The sequence below is a fragment of the Apodemus sylvaticus genome, chromosome 2, assembly GCF_947179515.1.
Source record: "Apodemus sylvaticus chromosome 2, mApoSyl1.1, whole genome shotgun sequence".
NCBI lineage: Eukaryota > Metazoa > Chordata > Mammalia > Rodentia > Muridae > Apodemus > Apodemus sylvaticus.
Window position 1 is genome coordinate 116,856,479 of NC_067473.1, and position 15,421 is coordinate 116,871,899.

The 15,421-nt window shown below is 49.1% G+C and overlaps 1 protein-coding gene and 1 long non-coding RNA gene across 10 annotated transcripts in view; one reads left to right on the top strand and one right to left on the bottom strand.

The window, feature by feature from the left end:
* Nucleotides 1-10,805: 10,805 nt before the first annotated feature.
* Pcbp1 (poly(rC) binding protein 1) lies at nt 10,806-12,504 on the bottom strand. Its single transcript, XM_052174227.1, has one exon. The coding sequence runs from the start codon at nt 12,226-12,228 to the stop codon at nt 11,158-11,160; it is 1,071 nt and encodes a 356-aa protein (XP_052030187.1). The 5' UTR covers nt 12,229-12,504; the 3' UTR covers nt 10,806-11,157.
* A 111-nt stretch (nt 12,505-12,615) lies between these two features.
* LOC127678897 (uncharacterized) overlaps nt 12,616-15,421 on the top strand; it is a 42,104-nt gene continuing 39,298 nt past the window's right edge. For 4 of the 9 annotated variants that reach the window (XR_007976646.1, XR_007976645.1, XR_007976638.1 and 1 more), the window contains exons 1-2: nt 13,004-13,513; nt 14,150-14,229. This is a non-coding gene — a long non-coding RNA (uncharacterized LOC127678897). The other 5 variants (XR_007976643.1, XR_007976644.1, XR_007976641.1 and 2 more) reach the window with 5 other exon arrangements.

The following is a 15,421-nucleotide window of genomic DNA, read 5'->3' on the forward strand; positions in this document are numbered from 1 at the left end:
ATATAATATGTCTTTTTTTTTAAAGACATATTTAAGTTTATTTAAGTTACTAGAAACAAAGGACGGTGTGCCTAAAGGTAGTTTTTTCCAGCCTAATGAAACAGGCCTCATGGAATACAGCTTGGAGCTGTATTTATTCAATATCTGTGTCCTGGGATCGGTACCTTCAGGACTGGAGTGGGGCAGAGCTCAGTTTCCTCATCCATAAAATGGTATCAAAATATTATCTACTTCAATTGGGTGGGGAAGTACACACCTATAATCTCAGTGCTTAGGAAGAAGAGACAGGAGGATCAGAGTTTAAGGTCATGTTTAGGTTGCCTGGGATATATGAGACCACATCTCAAAAAACAAAAAACTTACTTCATAGAGTCCTTAGGATCCAATGAATTAATCATTTATAAGCCAGAGTGGGCTTTTCACAGATTGACCACTAGATATTATGTAGCCTAGACTCAAGTGTTTCTAGGGGTGACCCAGGGGCAGGTAGGTCAGCCAACAACTGCCTACGTCTGACTTCCCTGAGGTCCTGTCAAAAAGATGTGGGAACAGGCTAATGAGAACCTGAAGAAAAGGTCAAAATGCTATCTATCCACTCCAGACCATCTTCCCTTCCTTCTTTTTGTCCTTTTTCCTTTCCTTTTTTTTTTCTTCAAGACAGGGTTTCTCTGTGTAGCCCTGGCTGTCCTGGAACTCCCTCTGTAGACCAGGCAGGCCTTGAACTCGGAGATCTGCCTCTGCCTCCAGAGCACTGGGATTAAAGTCATGATACCACCACTGCTCAGTCCGTTTTCTTTCTTTACCCAGGAGGTACCCGGACTGCTCTCTAATTCACTTTGTAGCTGAAAATAACCTCAAGTTCCTTGTTCTCTTGCTTCCATCTCCTGAGAGACGCACCATTATAGTCAGAAAGCATGCTTAGAGGATAAGGTGAATCGACCAACTGATTCTGTAACGGACACTGTAAGTTCCAGGCCAGCCAGGGCTGCATAGTGAGACTCCGAAACACACAGGTGGCCCTGAGGTTCAGGGATAGTCCTCAGCAGGAAAAAGTGTTCTCAGCCAAGTGTAACAATTTCTGGGACCCATAGAGCAGATGAAAGAACTGACTCCTGCAAGTTGACCTCTGACCTCCACACATCCTATCCTCTATAAGTAAATAAATCATTGTGAAAAAGAAAAGATGGGGACTTGCTGGTGCTTACTGTATTCCTAGCACTTTTGGAGCAAAAGTGAACAGAACTCTTGAGCCAGCCAGGGCTACATAGCAAGACTCTGTGCTGGGCAAGCAATGCGTTTCCTGTCACTAGGTGCTGTAGCTGTCCTGATGCCCAGAAGTGTGGGCGGCCACTGGGAAGGGCAGCAGGGTACTGACAGTCTCTGTTTCTACTTAAGTGGATCCGAGGTTCAAGGGATCAAAGGCAGAGACCTCTCAGGCCCTCCGTGCTGGGGCAGGAGGACAACGGAGAGGAGGGCCTTTAGGATGTTTGTTCAGTCTTCTCGTCCTCTGAAGTGAGCAGACATGACCAACAATGATAGAACAAATCTCCCAGAATCCTTTCTGCTCCTCCTTCTCTTCTTCCCCCTCCTCCTCTTCCTCCTCCTTCTCTCAGGCCCCCGGGAAGAGGCACCAAATGCTAAGCTGGATAGGCATGGTGGGGCCCACCCTGCAATTCCAGCATCCAGAACCTGGAGGTAACTGGCTGTGGTGGTGCACACCTTTAATCCCAGCACTGGAGAGGCAGAGGCAGAGGCAAAGGGAGAGACAGGAGGAGCTCTGTGAGTGCGATGCCAAACTGATCTACACTGTGTGTTTCAGGACAAGCCAGAGCTACCTAAGAGACCCTGTCTCAAAACAAAATGGAGGAAATGGAGGCCTGAGAATCCAGAGTTCAAGGTCATTCCCATCATCATAGTGATTTGGAGTACAACCTAGGGTATAGGAGATTCTCAGAAACCAAACCACACCAAACCAAACTAAAACCCCCAAGTCCCCAGCTCCCAAGCTGAAGCTGGCCAGCGCCCGTTCTCTCACTCCCACTCTTCCTGGCATTAACTGAAGGCTTGTGTGTCAGTCGCCCAGTGTCAGGAGGCAGGGCAGAGATGGGGGCCACAAAGGCAGCATTATATTCCAAGGCAGCCAGAGAATGGTGGATGTTATCTCTTCCTGTCTTCTGACTTGGAAGACTGAGCCCTAGAAGGCAGGAGCAACTTGTTCAAGGTCACTGTAAATCCATGTCAGAGCCAGGGCTGGAGCTTGGGATCCCTCAGCAGAGCCAGGATTCTAAGCAGAGTGCAGAGTCCTTAGCAGAGCCAGGATCTTTAGTGGAGTGCAGAGTCATTAGCAGTGCCAGGTGTCCTTGCAGATGTGAAAGCCCAGAGCCAGGAGTCCTAGAAGCCTAGGCAGGTGTAGACGGAGCACCCAGCCAAGGGTGATCTTATCCCTGCCCAGAAGGATGGGGATGCAAGGATGCCCAGAAGGATAATAGGGGAACTGCAGGGAGGACTGAAGGGACTCTCAGTGACAGTCACTTTGACAGCAAACTGAAGGGGAACAGTTATAAAGGAGGATTGGGGAGGTGTATCTTCTTTTCTTCTTAGCCTAGGTTGGACCCCATGAGTTTTCTCTTGCATGGGGAAGGATGAAATTTAAGTAGGGGAAGGATATAATCTGATTTAAAATTTTGGAGGTGTGGGCCAGGGTTGTAGAGTTGGCAGAGTCTTAGCTCATACACAGGAAGCCCTAGGTTCCATTCCCAGGCCTATGTCAAACCAGCTGAGTGCCTGGTGAGTGCCTCCGGTGCCACGTGGGCACGTGGAAGCTGCCATTGAGAAGGCAGAGGTGTGCGTCTCAGCCTTCCCGATGCTGTGCCACTGTAACACAGTTCCTCATGTTGTGCTGACCCTCAACCATAGAATTAACTTGTTGCTACTTCATAACTGTAAGTTGCTACTGTTATGAATCTAATGTAAATATATGATAGGCAGGATAGCTCACACATTATCACCATAGAGGTCTGGACCCAAAGGTTGAGAACCCCTGTTCTGGGTCCTCTAATGTATCAAGTTTGAGGCTAGCCTGGGCTATATGACACCCTGTCCCTCAAACCAATGATATTTAGGAAGTCTCTTCAATGGTCAAATAAAGTGAGCAGAAGACTCAGCGTGGAAGGCACCTCTTCTTGTGACAGTCTTCTTCTGCCTTCCTGTCTTGCTCGCAGGCGACGCAAGAAGATTCTGGACAGTATGTGGTATGTTGCTCTAGAGATCCAAGAGTGTTGCAGTGAGGTTGCTTCAATTCAGAGGCCTCAAGCTATCATCTCATAGTGCTGGCTTCCTGGGGTCACAGAGAGTCAGTGGCCGTGCTAAGGATGACCCTGAGGGTAGTGACTCAGTGTCCACACTGGGGCTGGGAAAGGTTATCCATGTAGCAGAAGTAGTCAGGGGGGAATGTGATGCGGCCAGGTGAAAGGGGGGATTGCGGTCAGCAGGGAAATGGACGTCTAAACCTGTCTTAGTTAAGGTTTCTGTTGATACCATGGCCAAAAAGCAAGTTGGGGAGGAAAAAAGTTTATTGGGCTTACACTTCCAGGTCATAGTCCATCACTGGAGGAAGTCAGAACAGGAATTCAAACAGGGAAGGATCCTGGAAGCCAGGGGCTGATGTGGAGACCAGGAGGAGTGCTCTTTGCTGGCTTGCTTCCCATGGCTTCCTCAGCCTGCTTTTGTGTGGAACCCAGGACCACCAGCCCAGGGATGGCACGGCCCCCATGGGCTGGACCCTCCACCAGTGATCTCAACTGAGACTCCCTCCTCTCTAATGATTCTAGCTTGTCTCAAGTAGACACACAAAACTAGTCAGTAGAAAATCCATGGCACAACTCCTGTGGCCATGACTCAATAGGTATCTGTCACCCTGTCCAAGTTCCTCTGTGGCATGGCTGTAGCGGAATAGCTGATAGGCGTTATATGAGGGCTGGAGAGACAGCTTAACTGTGAAGGAAATACAAATCCTCTTTGTTTGTTTTTAACACTTTAATAATTTATTTTTATTTTATGTGCAAGTGCTTTGCCTGAATGTGTGTCTATGTGAGGGTATCAGATATATTGGAGTTACAGACAGCTGTGAGCTGTCATGTAGGTGTTGGGAACTGAAGCCAGGTCCTCTGGAAGAACAATCAGTGCTTTTGTTTGTTTGTTTGTTTGTTTGTTTTGAGTCAGGGTTTCTCTGTATAGCCCTGGCTGTCCTGGAACTCACTCTGTAGACCAGGCTGGCCTCGAACTCAGAAATCCACCTGCCTCTGCCTTCCAAGTGCTGGGATTACAGGCGTGCGCCACCACTGCCCGGTCTCAATCAGTGCTCTTAATCACTGAGCCATCATTTCTCTAGGCCCAGCATCCTAGTTCCCAGCACCCACCCTAAGCAGGTCACAACTGCCTGTGTGACTCCAGCTCTAGGTGAACTGATCTGAAACACCCCTCTGCCCTTCACACACACAGACACACATATACACACAAATAATTGAGGTTTTTTTTTTTTTTTTTTTTTTTTTTTTTTTTTAAAGCAGGGGGCTGGAGAGATGGCTCAGTGGTTAAAAGAACTGACTGATCTTCCAAAGGTTGTGAGTTCAAATCCCAGCAACCACGTGGTGGCTCAGCCATCCCTGATGAGATCTGATGCCCGCTTCTGGTGTAACTGAAGACAGCTACAGTATACTTAAATATAACAATAAATAAATCTAAAAAAAAAAAAAGGCAAAGTAAATGCTTAAAAACAAAACAATTAAACCTCAGGGGCACAAGTGTAGACACTCATTCCTGAAATTCTCAAACAAAACAAACACTGCTGCTGTTGGGGTGGGGGTGGGGGCCTTGGAGAGCTGTTCCAAGAGAAGAAACAGAGGAAGGGAGCTCTGAAGTGTAAGTCCCCAAAGGAGCAGGGACAGAGGGAGTTCAAGTCCCAGGGTTTAACATTCCTGCCCAGACACCTTCTGTACCCTGCCTCATCCATACCTTATACCTCCTGCTTATAATGACATCCCTTTCTTTTCTTTTCTTCCTTTCTTCCTTTCTTCCTTTCTTTCTTTCTTTCTTTCTTTCTTTCTTTCTTTCTTTCTTTCTTTCTTTCTTTCTTTCTTTCTTTCTTTCTTTCTTTCTCTCTCTCTTTTTTTTTTTTTTTTGATTTTTTGGATTTGGTTTTTTGGAGACAGGGTTTCTCTGTGTAGCCCTGGCTGTCCTGGAACTCACTCTGTAAACAGGCTGGCCTTGAACTCAGAAATCTGCCTGCCTCTGCTTCCCAGAGTGCTGGGATTACAGGTGTGAGCCACCACTGCCTGGCCACCATTCCTTTCAAAAGCAACAAAGTGCCTGGTATGGTAGCACAGGCCTGCAATCCCAGCCAAGGAGAGGCAGTCAGATAGATCACAAATTCAAGGCCAACCTGGGCAACAGTGGAGCTATCTTAAAGTTTAACTTATTTAAGCCATATCTAAAAAAGATTTACTTATTTATTTTATATATGTGAGTACACTGTGGCTGTCTTCCGGCTGTACACCGGAAGAGAGTATCAGATCCCATTACAGATGGTTGTGAGTCACCATGTGGCTGCTGGGAATTCAACTCAGGACCTCTGGAAGAGCAGTCAGTGCTCTTATCTGATGAACTCTCTATCACTCCAGCCCTAGTCAAGCCTTGCTTTTTTTTTTTTTTAAAGATTTACTTATTTCATTTATATGAGTACATTGTCACTCTCTTCAGACACACCAGAAGAGGGCATCGGATCCCATTACAGAGGGTTGTGAGCCACCATGTGGTTGCTGTGAATTGAACTCAGGAAGTCTAGAAGAGCAGTTAAGTGCTCTTAACCGCTGAGTCATCTCTCCAGCCCTCAAGCCATTCTTCTTTTTTTTTTTTTCTCTCCTAGACAGGGTTTCTCTGTGTAGCCCTGGCTGTCCCGGAACTCACCCTGTAGACCAGCTGGCCTCGAACTCAGAAATCTGCCTGCCTCTGCCTCCCGAGTGCTGGGATTACCTCAAGCCATTTTTAATAAATTTCTTTTCTTCTTTTGAGTCAGAGCCTGACTTTGTATTCCTGACTGGGCTAGAGCTTGTTATGCAGACCAGGCTGGCCTTGAAGTAACACATCTGCCTGCCTCTGCTTCCCAAGTGCTGGGATTAAATGGGTCTGAGACACTAAACTCATTACAAAGGAAAGGGAGTCTGGGAATGTGGCTTAGTGGCAGAGTCCTGGACTAAAGGACTTGAGGGGTCAGGTTTAATACCTAGTGGTTAGTGTGTGTGTGTGTCTGTGTGTCTGTGTGTGAATACCAGCTAGGTGTGGTCACTCATTCCTGGAATTCCAGTGTTTCAAGTTATTGGCGACTCAAGGACTCAAGGCCAGCCTAGGCTACACATAGTAAGACCACCACCATCACCGAGCGTTCCCTAACCTTTGCCCTGATGCTTTTCACATTTCCCAGCTCCCGTGCTTTCTATTATCGCGGTTGACTATCTGAGTGGCCTCTATCTATCTCGGTTTCCTCCACTCTCAGGCCTGCTGCTGCTGTTCCCCATCACTGGTCTAAACCTTTGCTCTCCAAGCATGCACATTCCTTTGAAATGCCTGCCCCAAGTTAGCCTGCTCATTAAAATGACAGCATGGGGTGGGGCAGAGGTTGGGGTGGTGGGAGATGGGTAGCAGGGGTGTGTGACTAAAAACCTTAGAATTTAGATTTAATTTACTTTTAAAAAAGATTTAAAGTGTGTGTGTGTGTGTGTGTGTGTGTGAGAGAGAGAGAGAGAGAGAGAGAGAGAGAGAGAGACTGAGACTACTTGTTCAGTTCAAGTGCCTGCTAAGGCCAAAAGAGGAGGAGGTGGATGGAGTTATAGGTGGTGTCAGCCTGATGTAGGTGGACATCCACGGGAAGTCACATCCTCTGCAAGAGCAGAAAACTCCTAATCACTGAGCTGCTGAGTATGGTGGTGCTTGCCTTTAATCCTAGCACTCTGTGTAACAACACCACCAAACCAAAAGTCCAAACAAACAAAAAACAGAACATCCCAGCACTCTGGGAGGCAGAGGCAGGTGGATTTCTGAGTTCGAGGCCAGCCTGGTCTACAGAGTGAGTTCCAGGACAGCCAGGGCTACACAGAGAAACCCTGTCTTGAAAAATCTTACTATTTACGAATTTTAGACAGAATCTTACTATCACAGCCCTGGCTGGCCTGGTACTTGATATAGAGACCAGGCTGGCCTCGGATCTCGAGATCTGCTCGCCTCTGCCACCTGAGTGCTGGATTAAAGGCATGTGCCACCATGCCTAACTTAATTTACTTTTTTCTTCAGCAGTGGCGGGCATTGAAATTCCTCCCAGCCTGCCTCTCAATTTCTCTCTTTCTCCACTCCCCAATCCCATCTTTTTCCAGGGTTTAACGCTGTGTAGCCCTGGCTGTTCTAGAACTACCTCTGTAGACCAGCCTGGCCTGGAACTCAGAGAGCAGTCTGCCTCTGCCTCCCGAGTGCTGGGATTAAAGTCGCTTTGTTTTCAGTAACCCTGGTTTGGTGACTCTCAGGATTCCCAGGTGTGGCTCTGGTCCTCTTGAGACCATCTCCTGAGTGCTGGAATACAGGATGCTCTGCTGGTGCTGATGCTGGAACCTGGGAGTTCACAAGGCTGAGCAAGCCTGCGGCCAACTGAGCTACATACAGTACCAGTCCTCTTTCCTTTCGGTGCGTGAGGGTTTATTAAGAGAAGTACAGGTACTGTACCAGTGGCTACACACCAAATTAAATGTCTCTCTCTCTCCCCCAGCAACCATTAACTGCCTAAAGCAATCCTCAGGGATGGTGGAGCCTTGTAGCACTTCCTTTACTTTTTTGTTTTTTGTTTTGTTTTTTCAAGACAGGGTTTCTCTGTGTAGCCCTGGCTGTAACTCTGTAGACCAGGCTGGCCTTGAACTCAGAAATAGGCTGGCCTTGAACTCAGAAATCTGCCTGCCTCTGCCTCCCAAGTGCTGGGGTCAAAGGCGTGCGCCACCACCACCCGGCCTTCCTTTACTTTCTGAGAGGGGATCACTTGTACTCCAAGTTGGCTTTGAACCCTGTGTGGCAGAGAATGCCCTCAAACTGCTCTTGTATCTACTGGAGTGCTAGGTTCAAACGCGAACCATTACACTTGGCTAAGATAACAACACTTAGCCAAGTGTAATGGTTCGTCTTTGAACCTAGCCACAAACCTTTTTGTGGGTGTAGGGTTGGGAGTTTCTTTTCTTTAGAGATGGGTTCTTAAAAAAAAAAAAGAGAGATGGGTGGTTCTTGTTATATAGCCCTAGGTAGCCTGGAACCCAATTTGTAGACCAGGCAAGCCTTGCACTCACAGAGATCTGCCTGCCTTTGCCTCCTGGGTGCCTGGATTTATGGCTTGGCCATGTGCCTGGCTGGTTTTTTGTTTGTTTTTACTTCCTGTTTAGTTGGTGGGTTGGTTTAATGGTTTAAGATGGGTGTGTCTCAATACCCATCAGCCTGGAGACTGTGACTTCTCTCAGTGACACTGTGTAGTGAACTATCCTGTGGCTTCAATGATTTCTTTCCAAGTATGTATTTATTTGTACAGTGTTGGATTGAACAGAACACAGGGCTTTGTGCATACTACACAACTGCTGTATCTCTAACCTACTTCGGAGGCCCTGCTGTGTCAGGTAGCTACGAACAGGTATAGCACCAACACCCAATGCTACTAAATCCCTCATCAAAATGGCACCTGCCCTTGGTCTCTACCTGCTAGCTGTGACTTCCTTTCATTTCCAGTTACTGGTGGGATATTTCTGCCTGTGTACAAACATGTCACCAAGCCTGGGCTACACTGTTTTCCTTCATGGTCCTCAGTGTGTGTTCTGGTTGATGCCACTTCTTAGCCTATAGGAGAACCTTCCTTGGGTGGCTTTTTAGTGGTTGCTCCTGCCTTTCACTTCTCCAAGGTGGGAACCATCCTATGCTTTGCGGCCCAAATTATCCCAGAATTACTAGGCATGTGGGGCGGGGGAGGGCTTGTTTGAGTGCTTGCTCGCAGTACATTTGAGCCATTTCCCTCTTCCAGGACTCTAGCTTGTCTGGCTCTGTGTTTGAGGACTCCACTTGCCCTGATTAATGCTCAGTTTCCAGAAGATACTGTACTAGGTCCTCACTGGCCTCACGGCCCTCCTGGTCACTCAGCCAAATTTAAGTACATATTAATTTTATTTTATTTTTTGGAGACAGGGTTTCTCTGTGTGGCCCTAGCGATCTCCAAACTCACACTCTGTAAGCCTGGCTGGCTTCAAAATTTTATATAATAAAAATATAGTTTGTTTCAGAGACAGGGTCTATGTAGCCCTGGCTGGTCTGGCACTCACAAGGGTCTCAAACTCAAGAGCTCTGCTTGCCTCTACCTCCTGCATGCTAGGATTAAATTTATACACCACCACACCTGGCTAGTATACATCACGTTGTGCCTATCTTTTAATCAGCCCTTCTCTGTCCATATCTTCTAGGCAATACCTGTTCCTAGAAGTAGGCCCGCTGCAATCTAGTTTATTTCGTTCTAAAACTTTTTGTCCCAAGTTTAGGGAGTGTGTTCCTTCTGTAACAACTTCGGTTTTCAGTGCTTTGCTCAAGGCCATAAGGCGGAGCCAAGTCTGTTCTATAACCCGGGCTCCTCAGCAACATAGCAGTGAGTGTAAATCTCACTTCCAGGGAACCTCAGTGAGAGGCCTGCACCCCAACCCCCACCTCCTGTCCGGCAGAGAAGCATCAACAGATGTTTATTGTGGATAACCCTACCCCCAACGAGGGATTCCTTTGCCTGGGTTTGAACTGCCCACCCTGGCAATTGTCTATTGTCTTACTGTTGAGTATAGTGCGCCTGTAGACTTTCTGCCCTTATGTCCAGCCGAGACTCAGCTGATGGGCACTCGGTTACTAGGCATTGCCACAGTTGTTCCCAAGGGGAAGAAAAACTCAAGAGATCCCCTAATGGGTGTTAAAGTTGCAGTTTTCAGGTTCAGTGTGTAGCGGGACTCAGGAATCTGCATCTTAACACCCTGGACTGGTCTACATTCTTGGGAGGACTGTCCTACTTAGGCAGGATTATTTCCTGCAGTAATTAACTACTGCACACAGCTGAGGAAAATCACGAAAATATCCTTTTGTTTCTGGGCACCTCGGTTGACAGGTGTAATATTCTGACAGGCTACTTGCCACAGGTGCGTGGCCCCCACGTGGTCCTTCAGTTGGGGTCAGCTCAGACTCAAGGCGCTCCAATCCCCACCACCGTGCAGCTGTGGCCCTCCTTCCCACCCTCGTGCTTCCCCTTCCTTCTAGTCCCTGCCCCCTCCCACAGCCTTCCCCCAGAATATTTTATTGTTCCTGGCTAAGTTTCCCCTGCGGGATGGGGGTAGGGGACAACGGGCTAGATGGGCAGGCCGCTCTCCATCCATCCTGTCTTATGGAACGGGCAGTTTTTCCATAGAAAACCTGGTATTTTCTACCAGAGAAATGGGCAGAAGCCTTTCTCTGGAACTAGGTCAGAGATGTCACTCCCAGGAAGAGACCCCGTCTTTTGTAAACATCCCAAAGCAGGCCCAACCTGCCGTTCCTTTGTTGGGGCAGAGGGAGTGGAATCTTAGCGATAAGGAAAGGAAACCTCGCAAAGAACAAGGGCGGCCACCCTTCTCCCTCCGGCCCCAAGCACCCCACACTTTAAGGGAAAGGGAGGAAAGAAAGCAGCCACCGAAGGATTTGATAGTAACTCCCAGCTTTCAAATACGAAGCATTTTTAACCAATCCATTTTTTTAATTCTTAAATTCTTGACATTACAGAACTAAACTGAAATTTATTAACATTCCACTCTTACATTTCTTATCGACAAACAGAAAATAAAATCCATGAGCCAAAAAACCCAAACGAAACTAAAAACAGGGAAAAGCTTATAAAACTAAATATGGATCCCAGCATTAACAGCTGAACAGAGAATGTGATTTTTCTTTAAATTCTTAGCGGATGATAAAGTGTAGAAACTGAACACTTACAAATTATTTAAAACCTGGAATCACTGACCAGAAATTACACAGTTGGATCATGGGAAAACAGCAGAAGGGTGTTATGAGCGAACCTACACTGTTCTAGCTGCACCCCATGCCCTTCTCAGAAGAAAGCCTGGCATTGATTAGATACTGGGCCAGGCTAATACTGGCAGCCGAGCCAGTAATAGTGACCTGCCTTCCAGAAGAGCCTTCCACTGGGTTGGCAATTTTGATCTGGGCCCCAGACATCTGGCGGATCTCATTGATGTTGGCGCCTTGGCGCCCGATTATGCAGCCGATTAAGTTATTTGGAATGGTGAGTTCATGGGTGGTTTGAGTAGATGCATCCAAACTTGCCCAATAGCCTTTCACCTCTGGAGAGCTGGAGTCAATTCCGGCGAATCCCGTCCCGCCGTGCATCATGGCAAAGTGAGACTGTTGTCTTGCCACCTGGTTCAGCTTGGCCAGATCCAGCGGAGAAATGGTGTGTTGTCCTTGAATCGAGTAGGCGTCTAGAGGTGGTCCCTCCAAGTCGTGGGTGGCGTGGGGGTAGCCCGCCGCGTCGCTGCAGCGATCTTGGCCGCCCGCGCAGATGACTGGCGAGCTGGCCGGCATGGGCTGGTACGGGATGGTCATGACTCTCCCTTGCGGAGACTGGGAGAGCGTCTCCAGCATGACCAGGCAGATCTGCTTAACACACTCGGTGACCGACTGCGGCACGCCGGCGATAGTGATAGCCCGCTCGGTCGAGTTGGGCAGCATATCCCCCGCCACCTGGACCTGGGCCCCCGTGCTCTCGCGGATCTCCTTGATCTTGCAGCCGCCCTTGCCGATCAGGGAGCCACACTGGGTGGCGGGCACCACCAGCCGAAGGGTGACCGGGGGCCTGCTGGCCGCCGTACTGTTGGTCATGGAGCTGTTGATATCTTCCTCCAGCTTGTCGATGATCATGGCGAAGGCCTTAAAGATGGCATTGGTGGGCCCAGTCAGCGTGATGATTCTCTCCGGGCAGTTCCCCTCCGAGATGTTGATCCGCGCGCCGCTCTCCTCGCGGATCCTCTTCACCGACTCCCCTTTCTTCCCGATGATGCTGCCTACTTCCTTTCCGTGCATCAGCAGCCGAATGGTGAGAGTCACGTTGAGTCCGCTTTCAGTCACACCGGCGTCCATGGCGAGCGGCGGGCGGCGTTCGGGAGTTGGGCTCGTTACGTGGTCAAGTCCTGGGCGGCTGGCGGGGGAGGGGAGGAGTAGGCCCGAACTGCCGGCGCGAGGCGAGAGGGGGCCGCGGGAGCGGGCGGGCGCGGGAGGGAGGCCGCGGCGGCGTCGCAGGACGAGCGGCAGCAGCGGCGGGGGCGAGCGGGACCGGGAGCAGCGGACGGGCGGGTGGGCGAGGGCGCGGCGGTGGCGACTCCGGCGGCAGCCTCGGCGGTCTGGGCGGGGCGGGAAGCCCGCTTTCAACCCCGCGTACCCTCTGACCCCGGAAGTGCTTTCCGCGCAGGACCCCTAGGAAAAAAAGAGGACCGGCTTTTTTAGGTCACAAGACTGCGCCAGCACGCGCGATACTTGAGAAAAATAACCCTGTGGCACCACGGGAGGGGAGAAAGTGTACAACGTGGGCAAACCTGCGAGTCCGGCAGAGATTGAGAGGGAGCACGTGTTTTGTTAACCCTAGAAGCTCCGGCAGGGTGCTGGGAAAATTACTATTCTGTGACGGAGAGAGATAATATTTTCCCGCTCCGCCGAAGGGTTCGACCGCGGAGCGATACAGGCACCCGCGGAGGCCACTGCAGGCGGTAGCTAGGACGCCGCGGATTTAAAACGTGCGCGTGAGGCGACCAGGGCGCTTGCGCAGTAGTAAGGGGGGGCAAGAGAGGCCCGCGGTGTCTTCCGGGGGGGGAGGGGCGGCGAGGCGCGGCCTTGCGGCCGTGCACGCGCTCTGGTGGGCACGTGGGGCCCCTTCGTCCCCGGCGTCCGGGCGCCTCGTACCAGCCCCCACCTTGGCCTCAGTCCGGCGGCTGCGTCCGCTACGCAGAAAGACTTGAGAGTCACCCACCCCACCAAGTGCCGCTCGGGCTTGTGGTGTTTGGGGATGTGCTAGGAACTCGGGCCACTAGAAGAATGGCGTCCATTTACATAATGCTTTGTTTGCATTTTGTTGGCTTCTGTTAGCGAAGCCCCACCTCCTGCCCTTGTGTTTTATCTCCCACGATAGCTTCTGAAACTTTAGAGGGGCAGTGCGCATTGTTGGGGTGCCGGCATGGCCCCCGTGTCCGCGCTGGCTCGCGAGCCGCTTGGGCCACGCTCTCTGGAGGCGGCCAACCCTCGGCGCGGCCGCCATCTTGGGAGGTCTTCCTGACCGAGCCCTCCCGCCAGGAAATGGCCATCGGAACGCTGGAGAGCGGCTGTGATTTCCTTGCCAGTTCCTTGTGCCGCCGCCATAGTCAGCCTAGAGGAGGTCGTGTGAACGCTTTTAATACTCAACAGAAAGGGCTAACGTGGCGCTCCTCCGCCCCCCTTCCCTCCTCCCTCACCCGAACGGGGAGGGCTGGCAGCCATGTTTCCCAACAAAATGGCGACACGTGTCGCCATCCAGAAGTTAGGATGGGACTGAAAGCTCTAGAACGTGCATTTTATCATGTTCAGAATTTCCCATAGGATGAAACGGCAAGCTACTTGAAAGGTGTTTTTGGCAGAAGGTTAATGCCTACCTCCCTTGTTGGGCAGGAGAATAGAATGCAGGCCCAACTCGGTTTCTTTTAAATTGAGCAATGGCAGGCAGGTGTGTCTGTTGTGTGCAGTATCTAACCAAATACCGAAGCATCTAGAAATCCGTTTTCCTAGACGCTGTACAGGTTGTGGTCTAGCTGATTAAAGATTGTTATGGCTAAGAAGTCATAGAATGGCTGTGTCTCCCCCTTCAACTGTTCAGTGATCGCGAGTTCACAATTATGTCCACTTTTATAGTCAAGAAGAACAGGTTGTGGATGTGCCACACGAGATTTCATTCCAAACATTTTCTCATATGCAATATATTTTAATTGAAAATTTCCTGAAGTGGGTATTTATTTCTCTCTTTTTTTTCCCCCAACAGAGCAAGACAAACCCAGAGAAATGAAGTGACTGACCCAAGGTTATACAGAACGGAATCTATATCTTCTGATTTCCCTACTGGTGAGCACCTTTTACAGATTTTTTTTATTTAAATCAGAGTTTTAGAATTTAATTTTGCCAAGCTGGTTATCAGACATAGTATCTCCCACGTTTTAGCCAAAGTCTCTACCACTAAGCCACAGTTTCTGTGTTTTCTTCAGTGCAAAGCCTCTATGTCGCCCAATTTTCACTGAACTCTGGATCCTCCTGTCTCAGCTTCTCAAATATCCAAATTATAGGTATGTGCCACCACTGGCAGGAGTTGAGGACATTGTAGGAAACACCTTTAATCCCAGCACTGGGGAGACAGAAACAGGTGATTTTTGAGAATGAGGCAAGCCATAGCTACATAGTAAGACCCTGTTTCAAAAAGAAAAAAAAAGGGAATTCTTTGTGTGAACTTGTCATTTCTAAAGGAGCCCCTCAGAAGACCTGCTGCTCCTGTTCATGACATTTGTGTAGGCTCAGATAGTATTTCAGGAAGCTTCTGGATGAGGACAGGAAGTGATTTAGTCTTACACACAGGTTCAGGTATCTGTTCATCTGGCTGTCTGTGGCACGTTTTCTCCCACCTGGTACAAGGTGGAGAGCAGCTTCCTCTATGACTTGCTTTCCTCAGTTACTCATCCGATGGATTTCTGGTTTTCCCATCCTAATCCTGTAAGCAGATAAAATAAGTTATATTAGCTAGCTCCAATCCTCAATTGACAAAGAAATATTGACAGAGAAATATGGAGGTGTATTAGATAAGTTGTAATTTGTGGACTCTTCATAATGTAGGTAGTGGGCAACACAACAGACGTACTGGAGTGGCTTTGGCTGACACTGGGGGTGGCAGGGAGAGAAGAGCTTTTTGATCAAAATTACATTTAGATCATGTGTCAAACATTTTTTTCTTTTTAATTTTTTTTTAAATTTTATGTATATGAGTATACTAGGGCATTGGATCTATTGCAGATGGTTGTGAGCCACCGTGTGGTTGCTGGGAATTGAACTCATGATCTCTAGAAGAACACAGCCAGTGCTTTTAACCTCAGAGCCATCTCTCTAGCCTGTGTCAAATTTTCAGATTAACATTATCTTTCCTCTGTACACAGCTTTAGTAGACACACAGTACCAGGTGCAGAGCTCAGTGTATGCTAGGCACTGACCTGAACTTTGTTAGGTGCCCCGTTTCTCTGTGTAGCCCTTGGCTGTTCTGGAACTCACTCTG

Excerpts from the sequence above, each read along its gene's own strand:
- Pcbp1 (XM_052174227.1), bottom strand. The coding sequence starts at position 12,228 with ATGGACGCCGGTGTGACTGAAAGCGGACTCAACGTGACTCTCACCATT.